The sequence below is a fragment of the Salmo salar genome, chromosome 12 (assembly GCF_965601325.2).
Source record: "Salmo salar chromosome 12, fSalSal1, whole genome shotgun sequence".
In the NCBI taxonomy this organism is placed as follows: domain Eukaryota; kingdom Metazoa; phylum Chordata; class Actinopteri; order Salmoniformes; family Salmonidae; genus Salmo; species Salmo salar.
The window spans coordinates 89,489,242-89,507,854 of record NC_138302.1 but is presented as its reverse complement, the minus strand read 5'-3'; the positions used below and the strand labels follow the sequence as shown (position 1 = coordinate 89,507,854).

Below are 18,613 nucleotides of genomic sequence, written 5' to 3'. Positions count from 1 at the left end.
TGTTAACCACAGTAGTGTAGAGTATAAACACCTCTCTGTGTTAACCACAGTAGTGTACAGTATAAACACCTCACTGTGTTAACCACAGTAGTGCACAGTATAAACATCCGTCTGTGTTAACCACAGTAGCGTACAGTACAATCACCTCTCTGTGTTAACCACAGTTGTGCACAGTATAAACATCTGTCTGTGTTAACCACAGTAGTGTACAGTATAAACACCTCTCTGTGTTAACCACAGTAGTGTACAGTATAAACACCTCTCTGTGTTAACCACAGTAGAGTATAAACACCTCTCTGTGTTAACCACAGTAGTGTACAGTATAAACACCTCTCTGTGTTAACCACAGTAGTGTATAAACACCTATCTGTGATAACCATAGTAGTGTACAGTAAAAACACCTCTCTGTGTTAACCACGGTAGAGTATAAACAACTCTCTGTGTTAACCACAGTAGAGTATAAACACCTCTCTGTGTTAACCACAGTAGTGTACAGTATAAACACCTCTCTGTGTTAACCACAGTAGCGCACAGTATAAACATTTCTCTGTGTTAACCACAGCAGTGTACAGTATAAACACCTCTCTGTGTTAAACACAGAAGTGCACAGTTTAAACAACTCTCTGTGTTAACAACAGTAGTGTACAGTATAAACAAATCTCTATGTTAACCACAGTAGTGTATAAACACCTCTCTGTGTTAACCACAGTAGTGTATAAACACCTCTCTGTGTTAACCACAGTAGTGTATAAACACCTCTCTGTGTTAACCACAGTAGTGTACAGTATAAACACCTCTCTGTGTTAACAACGGTAGTGTATAAACACCACTCTGTGTTAACCACAGTAGTGTACAGTACAAACACCTCTCTGTGTTAACAACAGTAGTGTATAAACACCTCTCTGTGTTAACCACATATGTGTATAAACACCTCTCTGTGTTAACCACAGTAGTGTACAGTATAAACACCTCTCTGTGTTAACCACAGTAGTATACAGTATAAACACCTCTCTGTGTTTACCACAGTAGTGTATAAACACCTCTCTGTGTTAACCACAGTAGTGTATAAACACCTCTCTGTGTTAACCACAGTAGTGTACAGTATAAACACCTCTCTGTGTGAACCACAGTAGTGCACAGTATAAACATCTGTCTGTGTTAACCACAGTAGTGTACAGTATAAACACCTCTCTGTGTTAACAACAGTAGTGTAGAGTATAAACACCTCTCTTTGTTAACAACATTAGTGTACAGTATAAACACCTCTCTGTGTTAACCACAGTAGTGTACAGTATAAACACCTCTCTGTGTTAACCACAGTAGTGTACAGTATAAACACCTCACTGTGTTAACCACAGTAGTGCACAGTATAAACATCCGTCTCTGTTAACCACAGTAGCGTACAGTACAATCACCTCTCTGTGTTAACCACAGTTGTGCACAGTATAAACATCTGTCTGTGTTAACCACAGTAGTGTACAGTATAAACACCTCTCTGTGTTAACCACAGTAGTGTACAGTATAAACACCTCTCTGTGTTAACCACGGTAGAGTATAAACAACTCTCTGTGTTAACCACAGTAGAGTATAAACACCTCTCTGTGTTAACCACAGTAGTGCACAGTATAAACATTTCTCTGTGTTAACCACAGCAGTGTACAGTATAAACACCTCTCTGTGTTAAACACAGAAGTGCACAGTTTAAACAACTCTCTGTGTTAACAACAGTAGTGTACAGTATAAACAAATCTCTATGTTAACCACAGTAGTGTATAAACACCTCTCTGTGTTAACCTTAGTAGTGTATAAACACCTCTCTGTGTTAACCACAGTAGTGTATAAACACCTCTCTGTGTTAACCACAGTAGTGTACAGTATAAACACCTCTCTGTGTTAACAACAGTAGTGCATAAACACCTCTCTGTGTTAACCACAGTAGTGTACAGTACAAACACCTCTCTGTGTTAACAACAGTAGTGTATAAACACCTCTCTGTGTTAACCACAGTTGTGTATAAACACCTCTCTGTGTTAACCACAGTAGTGTACAGTATAAACACCTCTCTGTGTTAACCACAGTAGTATACAGTATAAACACCTCTCTGTGTTAACCACAGTAGTGTATAAACACCACTCTGTGTTAACCACAGTAGTGTGCAGTATAAACACCTCTCTTTGTTAACCACAGTAGTGTACAGTATAAACACCTCACTGTGTTAACCACAGTAGTGCACAGTATAAACATCCGTCTGTGTTAACCACAGTAGCGTACAGTACAATCACCTCTCTGTGTTAACCACAGTTGTGCACAGTATAAACATCTGTCTGTGTTAACCACAGTAGTGTACAGTATAAACACCTCTCTGTGTTAACCACAGTAGTGTACAGTATAAACACCTCTCTGTGTTAACCACGGTAGAGTATAAACAACTCTCTGTGTTAACCACAGTAGAGTATAAACACCTCTCTGTGTTAACCACAGTAGTGCACAGTATAAACATTTCTCTGTGTTAACCACAGCAGTGTACAGTATAAACACCTCTCTGTGTTAAACACAGAAGTGCACTGTTTAAACAACTCTCTGTGTTAACAACAGTAGTGTACAGTATAAACAAATCTCTATGTTAACCACAGTAGTGTATAAACACCTCTCTGTGTTAACCTTAGTAGTGTATAAACACCTCTCTGTGTTAACCACAGTAGTGTATAAACACCTCTCTGTGTTAACCACAGTAGTGTACAGTATAAACACCTCTCTGTGTTAACAACAGTAGTGTATAAACACCTCTCTGTGTTAACCACAGTAGTGTACAGTACAAACACCTCTCTGTGTTAACAACAGTAGTGTATAAACACCTCTCTGTGTTAACCACAGTTGTGTATAAACACCTCTCTGTGTTAACCACAGTAGTGTACAGTATAAACACCTCTCTGTGTTAACCACAGTAGTATACAGTATAAACACCTCACTGTGTTAACCACAGTAGTGCACAGTATAAACATCCGTCTGTGTTAACCACAGTAGCGTACAGTACAATCACCTCTCTGTGTTAACCACAGTTGTGCACAGTATAAACATCTGTCTGTGTTAACCACAGTAGTGTACAGTATAAACACCTCTCTGTGTTAACCACAGTAGAGTATAAACACCTCTCTGTGTTAACCACAGTAGAGTATAAACACCTCTCTGTGTTAACCACAGTAGTGTACAGTATAAACACCTCTCTGTGTTAACCACAGTAGTGTATAAACACCTATCTGTGATAACCATAGTAGTGTACAGTATAAACACCTCTCTGTGTTAACCACGGTAGAGTATAAACAACTCTCTGTGTTAACCACAGTAGAGTATAAACACCTCTCTGTGTTAACCACAGTAGTGCACAGTATAAACATTTCTCTGTGTTAACCACAGCAGTGTACAGTATAAACACCTCTCTGTGTTAAACATAGAAGTGCACAGTTTAAACAACTCTCTGTGTTAACAACAGTAGTGTACAGTATAAACAAATCTCTATGTTAACCACAGTAGTGTATAAACACCTCTCTGTGTTAACCTTAGTAGTGTATAAACACCTCTCTGTGTTAACCACAGTAGTGTATAAACACCTCTCTGTGTTAACCACAGTAGTGTACAGTATAAACATCTGTCTGTGTTAACCACAGTAGTGTATAAACACCTCTATGTGTTAACCACAGTAGTGTACAGTATAAACATCTGTCTGTGTTAACCACAATAGTGTACAGTATAAACACCTCTCTGTGTTAACCACAGTAGTGTACAGTATAAACATCTGTCTGTGTTAACCACAGTAGTGTATAAACACCTCTCTGTGTTAACCACAGTAGTGTACAGTATAAATACCTCTCTGTGTTAACCACAGTAGAGTATAAACACCTCTCTGTGTTAACCACAGTAGTGTACAGTATAAACACCTCTCTGTGTTAACCACCGTAGTGTATAAACACCTATCTGTGATAACCTTAGTAGTGTACAGTATAAACACCTCTCTGTGTTAACTACAGTAGAGTATAAACAACTCTCTGTGTTAACCACAGTAGTGTACAGTATAAACACCTCTCTGTGTTAACCACAGTAGTGTACAGTATAAACACCTCACTGTGTTAACCACAGTAGTGCACAGTATAAACATCCGTCTGTGTTAACCACAGTAGCGTACAGTACAATCACCTCTCTGTGTTAACCACAGTTGTGCACAGTATAAACATCTGTCTGTGTTAACCACAGTAGTGTACAGTATAAACACCTCTCTGTGTTAACCACAGTAGTGTACAGTATAAACACCTCTCTGTGTTAACCACAGTAGAGTATAAACACCTCTCTGTGTTAACCACAGTAGTGTACAGTATAAACACCTCTCTGTGTTAACCACAGTAGTGTATAAACACCTATCTGTGATAACCATAGTAGTGTACAGTAAAAACACCTCTCTGTGTTAACCACGGTAGAGTATAAACAACTCTCTGTGTTAACCACAGTAGAGTATAAACACCTCTCTGTGTTAACCACAGTAGTGTACAGTATAAACACCTCTCTGTGTTAACCACAGTAGTGCACAGTATAAACATTTCTCTGTGTTAACCACAGCAGTGTACAGTATAAACAACTCTCTGTGTTAACAACAGTAGTGTACAGTATAAACAAATCTCTATGTTAACCACAGTAGTGTATAAACACCTCTCTGTGTTAACCACAGTAGTGTATAAACACCTCTCTGTGTTAACCACAGTAGTGTATAAACACCTCTCTGTGTTAACCACAGTAGTGTACAGTATAAACACCTCTCTGTGTTAACAACAGTAGTGTATAAACACCACTCTGTGTTTACCACAGTAGTGTACAGTACAAACACCTCTCTGTGTTAACAACAGTAGTGTATAAACACCACTCTGTGTTAACCACAGTAGTGTACAGTAGAAACACCTCTCTGTGTTAACCACAGTAGTGTACAGTATAAACATCTGTCTGTGTTAACCACAATAGTGTACAGTATAAACACCTCTCTGTGTTAACCACAGTAGTGTACAGTATAAACATCTGTCTGTGTTAACCACAGTAGTGTATAAACACCTCTCTGTGTTAACCACAGTAGTGTACAGTATAAATACCTCTCTGTGTTAACCACAGTAGAGTATAAACACCTCTCTGTGTTAACCACAGTAGTGTACAGTATAAACACCTCTCTGTGTTAACCACCGTAGTGTATAAACACCTATCTGTGATAACCTTAGTAGTGTACAGTATAAACACCTCTCTGTGTTAACTACAGTAGAGTATAAACAACTCTCTGTGTTAACCACAGTAGTGTAGAGTATAAACACCTCTCTGTGTTAACCACAGTAGTGTACAGTATAAACACCTCACTGTGTTAACCACAGTAGTGCACAGTATAAACATCCGTCTGTGTTAACCACAGTAGCGTACAGTACAATCACCTCTCTGTGTTAACCACAGTTGTGCACAGTATAAACATCTGTCTGTGTTAACCACAGTAGTGTACAGTATAAACACCTCTCTGTGTTAACCACAGTAGTGTACAGTATAAACACCTCTCTGTGTTAACCACAGTAGAGTATAAACACCTCTCTGTGTTAACCACAGTAGTGTACAGTATAAACACCTCTCTGTGTTAACCACAGTAGTGTATAAACACCTATCTGTGATAACCATAGTAGTGTACAGTAAAAACACCTCTCTGTGTTAACCACGGTAGAGTATAAACAACTCTCTGTGTTAACCACAGTAGAGTATAAACACCTCTCTGTGTTAACCACAGTAGTGTACAGTATAAACACCTCTCTGTGTTAACCACAGTAGCGCACAGTATAAACATTTCTCTGTGTTAACCACAGCAGTGTACAGTATAAACACCTCTCTGTGTTAAACACAGAAGTGCACAGTTTAAACAACTCTCTGTGTTAACAACAGTAGTGTACAGTATAAACAAATCTCTATGTTAACCACAGTAGTGTATAAACACCTCTCTGTGTTAACCACAGTAGTGTATAAACACCTCTCTGTGTTAACCACAGTAGTGTATAAACACCTCTCTGTGTTAACCACAGTAGTGTACAGTATAAACACCTCTCTGTGTTAACAACGGTAGTGTATAAACACCACTCTGTGTTAACCACAGTAGTGTACAGTACAAACACCTCTCTGTGTTAACAACAGTAGTGTATAAACACCTCTCTGTGTTAACCACATATGTGTATAAACACCTCTCTGTGTTAACCACAGTAGTGTACAGTATAAACACCTCTCTGTGTTAACCACAGTAGTATACAGTATAAACACCTCTCTGTGTTAACCACAGTAGTGTATAAACACCTCTCTGTGTTAACCAGAGAAGTGCACAGTTTAAACGACTCTCTGTGTTAACAACAGTAGTGTAGAGTATAAACACCTCTCTTTGTTAACAACATTAGTGTACAGTATAAACACCTCTCTGTGTTAACCACAGTAGTGTACAGTATAAACACCTCTCTGTGTTTACCACAGTAGTGTATAAACACCTCTCTGTGTTAACCACAGTAGTGTATAAACACCTCTCTGTGTTAACCACAGTACAGTATAAACACCTCTCTGTGTTAACCACAGTAGTGTACAGTATAAACACCTCACTGTGTTAACCACAGTAGTGCACAGTATAAACATCCGTCTGTGTTAACCACAGTAGCGTACAGTACAATCACCTCTCTGTGTTAACCACAGTTGTGCACAGTATAAACATCTGTCTGTGTTAACCACAGTAGTGTACAGTATAAACACCTCTCTGTGTTAACCACAGTAGTATACAGTATAAACACCTCTCTGTGTTAACCACAGTAGTGTATAAACACCACTCTGTGTTAACCACAGTAGTGTGCAGTATAAACACCTCTCTTTGTTAACCACAGTAGTGTACAGTATAAACACCTCACTGTGTTAACCACAGTAGTGCACAGTATAAACATCCGTCTGTGTTAACCACAGTAGCGTACAGTACAATCACCTCTCTGTGTTAACCACAGTTGTGCACAGTATAAACATCTGTCTGTGTTAACCACAGTAGTGTACAGTATAAACACCTCTCTGTGTTAACCACAGTAGTGTACAGTATAAACACCTCTCTGTGTTAACCACAGTAGAGTATAAACACCTCTCTGTGTTAACCACAGTAGTGTACAGTATAAACACCTCTCTGTGTTAACCACAGTAGTGTATAAACACCTATCTGTGATAACCATAGTAGTGTACAGTATAAACACCTCTCTGTGTTAACCACGGTAGAGTATAAACAACTCTCTGTGTTAACCACAGTAGAGTATAAACACCTCTCTGTGTTAACCACAGTAGTGCACAGTATAAACATTTCTCTGTGTTAACCACAGCAGTGTACAGTATAAACACCTCTCTGTGTTAAACATAGAAGTGCACAGTTTAAACAACTCTCTGTGTTAACAACAGTAGTGTACAGTATAAACAAATCTCTATGTTAACCACAGTAGTGTATAAACACCTCTCTGTGTTAACCTTAGTAGTGTATAAACACCTCTCTGTGTTAACCACAGTAGTGTATAAACACCTCTCTGTGTTAACCACAGTAGTGTACAGTATAAACATCTGTCTGTGTTAACCACAGTAGTGTATAAACACCTCTATGTGTTAACCACAGTGGTGTACAGTATAAACATCTGTCTGTGTTAACCACAATAGTGTACAGTATAAACACCTCTCTGTGTTAACCACAGTAGTGTACAGTATAAACATCTGTCTGTGTTAACCACATATGTGTATAAACACCTCTCTGTGTTAACCACAGTAGTGTACAGTATAAACACCTCTCTGTGTTAACCACAGTAGTATACAGTATAAACACCTCTCTGTGTTAACCACAGTAGTGTATAAACACCTCTCTGTGTTAACCAGAGAAGTGCACAGTTTAAACGACTCTCTGTGTTAACAACAGTAGTGTAGAGTATAAACACCTCTCTTTGTTAACAACATTAGTGTACAGTATAAACACCTCTCTGTGTTAACCACAGTAGTGTACAGTATAAACACCTCTCTGTGTTTACCACAGTAGTGTATAAACACCTCTCTGTGTTAACCACAGTAGTGTATAAACACCTCTCTGTGTTAACCACAGTACAGTATAAACACCTCTCTGTGTTAACCACAGTAGTGTACAGTATAAACACCTCACTGTGTTAACCACAGTAGTGCACAGTATAAACATCCGTCTGTGTTAACCACAGTAGCGTACAGTACAATCACCTCTCTGTGTTAACCACAGTTGTGCACAGTATAAACATCTGTCTGTGTTAACCACAGTAGTGTACAGTATAAACACCTCTCTGTGTTAACCACAGTAGTATACAGTATAAACACCTCTCTGTGTTAACCACAGTAGTGTATAAACACCACTCTGTGTTAACCACAGTAGTGTGCAGTATAAACACCTCTCTTTGTTAACCACAGTAGTGTACAGTATAAACACCTCACTGTGTTAACCACAGTAGTGCACAGTATAAACATCCGTCTGTGTTAACCACAGTAGCGTACAGTACAATCACCTCTCTGTGTTAACCACAGTTGTGCACAGTATAAACATCTGTCTGTGTTAACCACAGTAGTGTACAGTATAAACACCTCTCTGTGTTAACCACAGTAGTGTACAGTATAAACACCTCTCTGTGTTAACCACAGTAGAGTATAAACACCTCTCTGTGTTAACCACAGTAGTGTACAGTATAAACACCTCTCTGTGTTAACCACAGTAGTGTATAAACACCTATCTGTGATAACCATAGTAGTGTACAGTATAAACACCTCTCTGTGTTAACCACGGTAGAGTATAAACAACTCTCTGTGTTAACCACAGTAGAGTATAAACACCTCTCTGTGTTAACCACAGTAGTGCACAGTATAAACATTTCTCTGTGTTAACCACAGCAGTGTACAGTATAAACACCTCTCTGTGTTAAACATAGAAGTGCACAGTTTAAACAACTCTCTGTGTTAACAACAGTAGTGTACAGTATAAACAAATCTCTATGTTAACCACAGTAGTGTATAAACACCTCTCTGTGTTAACCTTAGTAGTGTATAAACACCTCTCTGTGTTAACCACAGTAGTGTATAAACACCTCTCTGTGTTAACCACAGTAGTGTACAGTATAAACATCTGTCTGTGTTAACCACAGTAGTGTATAAACACCTCTATGTGTTAACCACAGTAGTGTACAGTATAAACATCTGTCTGTGTTAACCACAATAGTGTACAGTATAAACACCTCTCTGTGTTAACCACAGTAGTGTACAGTATAAACATCTGTCTGTGTTAACCACAGTAGTGTATAAACACCTCTCTGTGTTAACCACAGTAGTGTACAGTATAAACACCTCTCTGTGTTAACCACCGTAGTGTATAAACACCTATCTGTGATAACCTTAGTAGTGTACAGTATAAACACCTCTCTGTGTTAACTGCAGTAGAGTATAAACAACTCTCTGTGTTAACCACAGTAGTGTACAGTATAAACACCTCTCTGTGTTAACCACAGTAGTGTACAGTATAAACACCTCACTGTGTTAACCACAGTAGTGCACAGTATAAACATCCGTCTGTGTTAACCACAGTAGCGTACAGTACAATCACCTCTCTGTGTTAACCAAAGTTGTGCACAGTATAAACATCTGTCTGTGTTAACCACAGTAGTGTACAGTATAAACACCTCTCTGTGTTAACCACAGTAGTGTACAGTATAAACACCTCTCTGTGTTAACCACAGTAGAGTATAAACACCTCTCTGTGTTAACCACAGTAGTGTACAGTATAAACACCTCTCTGTGTTAACCACAGTAGTGTATAAACACCTATCTGTGATAACCATAGTAGTGTACAGTAAAAACACCTCTCTGTGTTAACCACGGTAGAGTATAAACAACTCTCTGTGTTAACCACAGTAGAGTATAAACACCTCTCTGTGTTAACCACAGTAGTGTACAGTATAAACACCTCTCTGTGTTAACCACAGTAGTGCACAGTATAAACATTTCTCTGTGTTAACCACAGCAGTGTACAGTATAAACAACTCTCTGTGTTAACAACAGTAGTGTACAGTATAAACAAATCTCTATGTTAACCACAGTAGTGTATAAACACCTCTCTGTGTTAACCACAGTAGTGTATAAACACCTCTCTGTGTTAACCACAGTAGTGTATAAACACCTCTCTGTGTTAACCACAGTAGTGTACAGTATAAACACCTCTCTGTGTTAACAACAGTAGTGTATAAACACCACTCTGTGTTAACCACAGTAGTGTACAGTACAAACACCTCTCTGTGTTAACAACAGTAGTGTATAAACACCACTCTGTGTTAACCACAGTAGTGTACAGTATAAACACCTCTCTGTGTTAACCACAGTAGTGTACAGTATAAACATCTGTCTGTGTTAACCACAGTAGTGTATAAACACCTCTCTGTGTTAACCACAGTAGTGTACAGTATAAACATCTGTCTGTGTTAACCACAATAGTGTACAGTATAAACACCTCTCTGTGTTAACCACAGTAGTGTACAGTATAAACATCTGTCTGTGTTAACCACAGTAGTGTATAAACACCTCTCTGTGTTAACCACAGTAGTGTACAGTATAAATACCTCTCTGTGTTAACCACAGTAGAGTATAAACACCTCTCTGTGTTAACCACAGTAGTGTACAGTATAAACACCTCTCTGTGTTAACCACCGTAGTGTATAAACACCTATCTGTGATAACCTTAGTAGTGTACAGTATAAACACCTCTCTGTGTTAACTACAGTAGAGTATAAACAACTCTCTGTGTTAACCACAGTAGTGTACAGTATAAACACCTCTCTGTGTTAACCACAGTAGTGTACAGTATAAACACCTCACTGTGTTAACCACAGTAGTGCACAGTATAAACATCCGTCTGTGTTAACCACAGTAGCGTACAGTACAATCACCTCTCTGTGTTAACCACAGTTGTGCACAGTATAAACATCTGTCTGTGTTAACCACAGTAGTGTACAGTATAAACACCTCTCTGTGTTAACCACAGTAGTGTACAGTATAAACACCTCTCTGTGTTAACCACAGTAGAGTATAAACACCTCTCTGTGTTAACCACAGTAGTGTACAGTATAAACACCTCTCTGTGTTAACCACAGTAGTGTATAAACACCTATCTGTGATAACCATAGTAGTGTACAGTAAAAACACCTCTCTGTGTTAACCACGGTAGAGTATAAACAACTCTCTGTGTTAACCACAGTAGAGTATAAACACCTCTCTGTGTTAACCACAGTAGTGTACAGTATAAACACCTCTCTGTGTTAACCACAGTAGCGCACAGTATAAACATTTCTCTGTGTTAACCACAGCAGTGTACAGTATAAACACCTCTCTGTGTTAAACACAGAAGTGCACAGTTTAAACAACTCTCTGTGTTAACAACAGTAGTGTACAGTATAAACAAATCTCTATGTTAACCACAGTAGTGTATAAACACCTCTCTGTGTTAACCACAGTAGTGTATAAACACCTCTCTGTGTTAACCACAGTAGTGTATAAACACCTCTCTGTGTTAACCACAGTAGTGTACAGTATAAACACCTCTCTGTGTTAACAACAGTAGTGTATAAACACCACTCTGTGTTAACCACAGTAGTGTACAGTACAAACACCTCTCTGTGTTAACAACAGTAGTGTATAAACACCTCTCTGTGTTAACCACATATGTGTATAAACACCTCTCTGTGTTAACCACAGTAGTGTACAGTATAAACACCTCTCTGTGTTAACCACAGTAGTATACAGTATAAACACCTCTCTGTGTTAACCACAGTAGTGTATAAACACCTCTCTGTGTTAACCAGAGAAGTGCACAGTTTAAACGACTCTCTGTGTTAACAACAGTAGTGTAGAGTATAAACACCTCTCTTTGTTAACAACATTAGTGTACAGTATAAACACCTCTCTGTGTTAACCACAGTAGTGTACAGTATAAACACCTCTCTGTGTGAACCACAGTAGTGCACAGTATAAACATCTGTCTGTGTTAACCACAGTAGTGTACAGTATAAACACCTCTCTGTGTTAACCACAGTAGTGTACAGTATAAACACCTCTCTGTGTTTACCACAGTAGTGTATAAACACCTCTCTGTGTTAACCACAGTAGTGTATAAACACCTCTCTGTGTTAACCACAGTACAGTATAAACACCTCTCTGTGTTAACCACAGTAGTGTACAGTATAAACACCTCACTGTGTTAACCACAGTAGTGCACAGTATAAACATCCGTCTGTGTTAACCACAGTAGCGTACAGTACAATCACCTCTCTGTGTTAACCACAGTTGTGCACAGTATAAACATCTGTCTGTGTTAACCACAGTAGTGTACAGTATAAACACCTCTCTGTGTTAACCACAGTAGTGTACAGTATAAACACCTCTCTGTGTTAACCACGGTAGAGTATAAACAACTCTCTGTGTTAACCACAGTAGAGTATAAACACCTCTCTGTGTTAACCACAGCAGTGCACAGTATAAACATTTCTCTGTGTTAACCACAGCAGTGTACAGTATAAACACCTCTCTGTGTTAAACACAGAAGTGCACAGTTTAAACAACTCTGTGTTAACAACAGTAGTGTACAGTATAAACAAATCTCTATGTTAACCACAGTAGTGTATAAACACCTCTCTGTGTTAACCTTAGTAGTGTATAAACACCTCTCTGTGTTAACCACAGTAGTGTATAAACACCTCTCTGTGTTAACCACAGTAGTGTACAGTATAAACACCTCTCTGTGTTAACAACAGTAGTGTATAAACACCTCTCTGTGTTAACCACAGTAGTGTACAGTACAAACACCTCTCTGTGTTAACAACAGTAGTGTATAAACACCTCTCTGTGTTAACCACAGTTGTGTATAAACACCTCTCTGTGTTAACCACAGTAGTGTACAGTATAAACACCTCTCTGTGTTAACCACAGTAGTATACAGTATAAACACCTCTCTGTGTTAACCACAGTAGTGTATAAACACCACTCTGTGTTAACCACAGTAGTGTGCAGTATAAACACCTCTCTTTGTTAACCACAGTAGTGTACAGTATAAACACCTCACTGTGTTAACCACAGTAGTGCACAGTATAAACATCCGTCTCTGTTAACCACAGTAGCGTACAGTACAATCACCTCTCTGTGTTAACCACAGTTGTGCACAGTATAAACATCTGTCTGTGTTAACCACAGTAGTGTACAGTATAAACACCTCTCTGTGTTAACCACAGTAGTGTACAGTATAAACACCTCTCTGTGTTAACCACAGTAGAGTATAAACACCTCTCTGTGTTAACCACAGTAGTGTACAGTATAAACACCTCTCTGTGTTAACCACAGTAGTGTATAAACACCTATCTGTGATAACCATAGTAGTGTACAGTATAAACACCTCTCTGTGTTAACCACGGTAGAGTATAAACAACTCTCTGTGTTAACCACAGTAGAGTATAAACACCTCTCTGTGTTAACCACAGTAGTGCACAGTATAAACATTTCTCTGTGTTAACCACAGCAGTGTACAGTATAAACACCTCTCTGTGTTAAACATAGAAGTGCACAGTTTAAACAACTCTCTGTGTTAACAACAGTAGTGTACATTATAAACAAATCTCTATGTTAACCACAGTAGTGTATAAACACCTCTCTGTGTTAACCTTAGTAGTGTATAAACACCTCTCTGTGTTAACCACAGTAGTGTATAAACACCTCTCTGTGTTAACCACAGTAGTGTACAGTATAAACACCTCTCTGTGTTAACAACTGTAGTGTATAAACACCTCTCTGTGTTAACCACAGTAGTGTACAGTACAAACACCTCTCTGTGTTAACAACAGTAGTGTATAAACACCTCTCTGTGTTAACCACAGTTGTGTATAAACACCTCTCTGTGTTAACCACAGTAGTGTACAGTATAAACACCTCTCTGTGTTAACCACAGTAGTATACAGTATAAACACCTCTCTGTGTTAACCACAGTAGTGTATAAACACCTCTCTGTGTTAACCACAGTAGTGTGCAGTATAAACACCTCTCTTTGTTAACCACAGTAGTGTGCAGTATAAACACCTCTGTGTGTTAACCACAGTAGTGTATAAACACCTCTCTGTGTTAACCACAGTAGTTTGCAGTATAAACACCTCTCTGTGTTAACCACAGTAGTTTGCAGTATAAACACCTCTCTGTTTTAACCATAGTAGTGTACAGTGTAAACCCCTCTCTGTGTTAACCACAGTAGTGCACAGTATAAACACCTCTCTGTGTTAACCACAGCAGTGTACAGTATAAACACCTCTCTGTGTTAACCACAGAAGTGCACAGTTTAAACAACTCTCTGTGTTAACAACAGTAGTGTACAGTATAAACACCTCTCTGTGTTAACCACAGTAGTGTATAAACACCTCACTGTGTTAACCACAGTAGTGTACAGTATAAACACCTCTCTGTGTTAACCACAGTAGTGTATAGACATCTATATGTGATAACCACAGTAGTGTACAGTATAAACACCTCTCTGTGTTAACCACAGTAGAGTATAAACACCTCTCTGTGTTAACCATAGTAGTGTACAGTATAAACACCTATTTGTGTTAACCACAGTAGTGTACAGTATAAACACCGCTCTGTTTTAACAATAGTAGTGTATAAACACCTCTCAGTGTTAACCACAGTAGAGTATAAACACCTCTCTGTGTTAACCACAGTAGTGTACAGTATAAACACCTCTCTGTTTTAACCACAGTAGTGCACAGTATAAACACCTCTCTGTGTTAACCACAGCAGTGTACAGTATAAACACCTCTCTGTGTTAACCACAGAAGTGCACAGTTTAAACAACTCTCTGTGTTAACAACAGTAGTGTACAGTATAAACACCTCTCTGTGTTAACCACAGTAGTGTATAAACACCTCACTGTGTTAACCACAGTAGTGTACAGTATAAACACCTCTCTGTGTTAACCACAGTAGTGTATAGACACCTATATGTGATAACCACAGTAGTGTACAGTATAAACACCTCTCTGTTTTAACCACAGTACAGTGTAAACACCTCTCTGTGTTAACCACAGTAGTGCACAATATAAACATTTCTCTGTGTTAACCACAGCAGTGTACAGTATAAACACCTCTCTGTGTTAAACACAGAAGTGCACAGTTTAACAACTCTCTGTGTTAACAACAGTAGTGTACAGTACAAACACCTCTCTGTGTTAACCACAGTAGTGTACAGTATAAACACCTCTCTGTGTTAACAACAGTAGTTTATAAACACCTCTCTGTGTTAACCACAGTAGAGTATAAACACCTCTCTGTGTTAACCACAGTAGTGTAGAGTATAAACACCTCTCTGTGTTAACCAGAGAAGTGCACAGTTTAAACAACTCTCTGTGTTAACAACAGTAGTGTACAGTATAAACACCTCTCTGTGTTAACCACAGTAGTGTACAGTATAAACACCTCTCTGTGTTAACCACAGTAGTGCACAGTATAAACATCCGTCTGTGTTAACCACAGTAGTGTACAGTACAATCACCTCTCTGTGTTAACCACAGTTGTGCACAGTATAAACATCCGTCTGTGTTAACCACAGTAGTGTACAGTACAATCACCTCTCTGTGTTAACCACAGTTGTGCACAGTATAAACATCTGTCTGTGTTAACCACAGTAGTGTACAGTATAAACATCTGTCTGTGTTAACCACAGTAGTGTATAAAAACCTCTCTGTGTTAACCACAGTAGTGTACAGTATAAACACCTCTCTGTGTTAACCACAGTAGTGTACAGTATAAACACCTCTCTGTGTTAACCACAGTAGTGTACAGTATAAACACCTCTCTGTGTTAACCACAGTAGTGTGCAGTATAAACACCTCTCTGTGTTAACCACAGTAGTGTATAAACACCTCTCTGTGTTAACCACAGTAGTGTACAGTATAAACACCTCTCTGTGTTTACCACAGTACTGCACAGTATAAACACCTCTCTGTGTTTACCAAAGTAGTAGGTTAATTTTATAGATTCAAAACGTCGAAGATGTTTTTGGAATATTTATTGATCCATGGAATGCTGTTATTGGGGATTGCGGGAAATCAGCGACTGTGTGACAGGGGAGGTCACATCACCCAAATCTGATAAGGAAACCTTTGGACCTTGGGAGTTTGATCCTAGATGTCAGTGGAATGTCTCAGTGAGTCCCTGCTGTTTCTGTTCAAATTGATCATGAGAAAACAACAGGCTTTGGTGACCGCTTCACCAACTCCAATATATCTCAATTGTGGGTGAGGTATTCAGGAAGATTCAACCCTAATCCAACTAAAGGTCTAGGTAGTTAAACTGCGCTGATCACGTGTACAAAAGAGGGAGTTAAAGCCAATTCATGCCTGATCCGAAAATGTGGTCGGAGGCGCTGTATGGAGGGTGTGACGCAAGTGTGGAGCCTCTGGAGACACGCAGAGGCCAAATCGAGCCCTGTACCGGATTGCGGCGTGCCTCCCAAATGCGGAGGCTCCGTATAGCTCCACATTGACATGATTGGTTGACGGTAGGTGAGGGAGGGAAGTCCTGTATTAACACAAACTCACTTCCTTGACAACTTCCTTCACAACAGCTCTGCGCTGCTCCACGAAGTGCAAGAATTATGAATGCCCTGAATTCTGCTGAGACTGTATCACTGTAAATGCTGCACGTCCAATGCAGACGTCGGATTGACCCTGCAGCGCCTTTTAGTATGCAAAAGAGGTCTTATTCACATCGTCAGTAAATAATGCCCTTTTTACATAATGGTATATTTGATTATAGCACAACTCTAACCATATGTATCCATCTTATACTCAAGGAGGGTCGCCCAGTGTGAACACACAGAGAACAGTGCTGTTTTAGTGTCGTGCCTTTGACCGTTTGTTATTCATAGCCTGAACACTGAGGTGCTGACAGGCGTAACCTATTCTATTATCATGTCACTAAAACTCTCGTTTAACGCTCTCGCCACAGGGAGATATTTCATCAGGATGATGACAGGCATACCTTTTCACAGGATATAGGGGAAATGTTACACCTGACTAGAACAATTTAGCAAACATAAAAGTCAGCCAGCAAAAAGGCTGAGGAGGTCCAAGGGAAACAGAGCCACAGGTAGGTAGAGGCCAGGGTCCAGGGTCCAAGCTAACCGTTCTGTGGGTTAATGCGTTGCTACAACCAGGGACTTCTTTACATGCCTGGCCCAGGCCAACCAACTAGCATCCTGTCTGTTTGTCCAACGACACTGTGAAACACAGGCTGCATCAGCTATGTGTTAGTAAGTACACTGTGAAACACAGTCTTTATCAGATATGTGTTACTAAGTACACTGTGCAATACAGGCTGCATCTAAAATGTAAATGTAAATGCATCAGCTATGTGTGTGTGTGTGTGGGTAGTGTAATGGACGGAGGGGTGGATTAGGCAACACAGCAGATCTGAAAGCCTCTGTCTCACTGAGACCTGCTAGAAGACAGAAGAGAGCTCCCTCTCTCCCTGTGACTTCCTCTCTATTCCTCTAGAAGACAAAAGAGAGCTCTATCTCTCCCTGTGACTTCCTCTCTATTCTTCTAGAAGACAAAAGAGAGCTCTATCTCTCCCTGTGACTTCCTCTCTATTCCTCTAGAAGACAGAAGAGAGCTCTATCTCTCCCTGTGACTTCCTCTCTATTCCTCTAGAAGACAAAAGAGAGCTCTATCTCTCCCTGTGACTTCCTCTCTATTCTTCTAGAAGACAGAAGAGAGCTCTATCTCTCCCTGTGACTTCCTCTCTATTCTTCTAGAAGACAGAAGAGAGCTCCATCTCTCCCTGTGACTTCCTCTCTATTCCTCTAGAAGACAGAAGAGAGATCAGCCTATCCCTGTGACTTCCTCTCTATTCCTCTAGAAGACAGAAGAGAGCTCCATCTATCCCTCTCTATTGCTCTTTCCAAGCCTCCTTGTGTCATTTTGTAATTGGAATATTTAAAGGCATTATCTACAATGTGCATAATTATCTTTAAAGAGAGTAATGAACTCAACATGACCTAGAAAACACACCCTGAAGTTACAATAAGGATTCACACAAATGCACATATACACACACACTGAAGGAAGGATATATCACCTGTGTGTTAATTCTGATGGCTCCAATGGATGGAATCTCGTAGTAGAATCCTGAAGATCAAAGTGAGAGAATCTGTTCAGTGGATACACAGTGATAATAACCAACAACATGTAACTGTTCTATTGTAGTGTGTATTGTAAAGGTAATATTGCTATGCATAAGTGAAATAACACAACAGCCCAGCGAAGTCTCATCATCTCAAGCTATTAGAGCAAATGTAGTGCTATGATTTTAAAATGTCTCCTCAGCAGAATGCTGATTGTTCTCTATGGGGAAATTGCATTTAGTACCCATTACGTGTGTTGGCCATTATGTAATTTGCTGCAGACAGGTGTGTTTGTGTGTGTGGTATGTGTGTGCGTGTGTGTGGTATGTGTGTGGTGTGTGGT

The 18,613-nt window shown here is 39.4% G+C and overlaps 1 protein-coding gene across 3 annotated transcripts in view; it reads right to left on the bottom strand.

Annotated features, from left to right (window-relative positions):
- Nucleotides 1-18,613, bottom strand: part of LOC106566000 (voltage-dependent calcium channel subunit alpha-2/delta-2) — a 466,343-nt gene that overhangs the window by 227,520 nt on the left and 220,210 nt on the right. For all 3 annotated transcript variants that reach the window (XM_045691873.2, XM_045691871.2, XM_082959405.1), the window contains one exon: nucleotides 18,225-18,274. In XM_045691873.2, coding sequence (XP_045547829.1) covers nucleotides 18,225-18,274 — 50 coding nt within the window. The remainder of the gene's footprint in view (nucleotides 1-18,224; nucleotides 18,275-18,613) is intronic.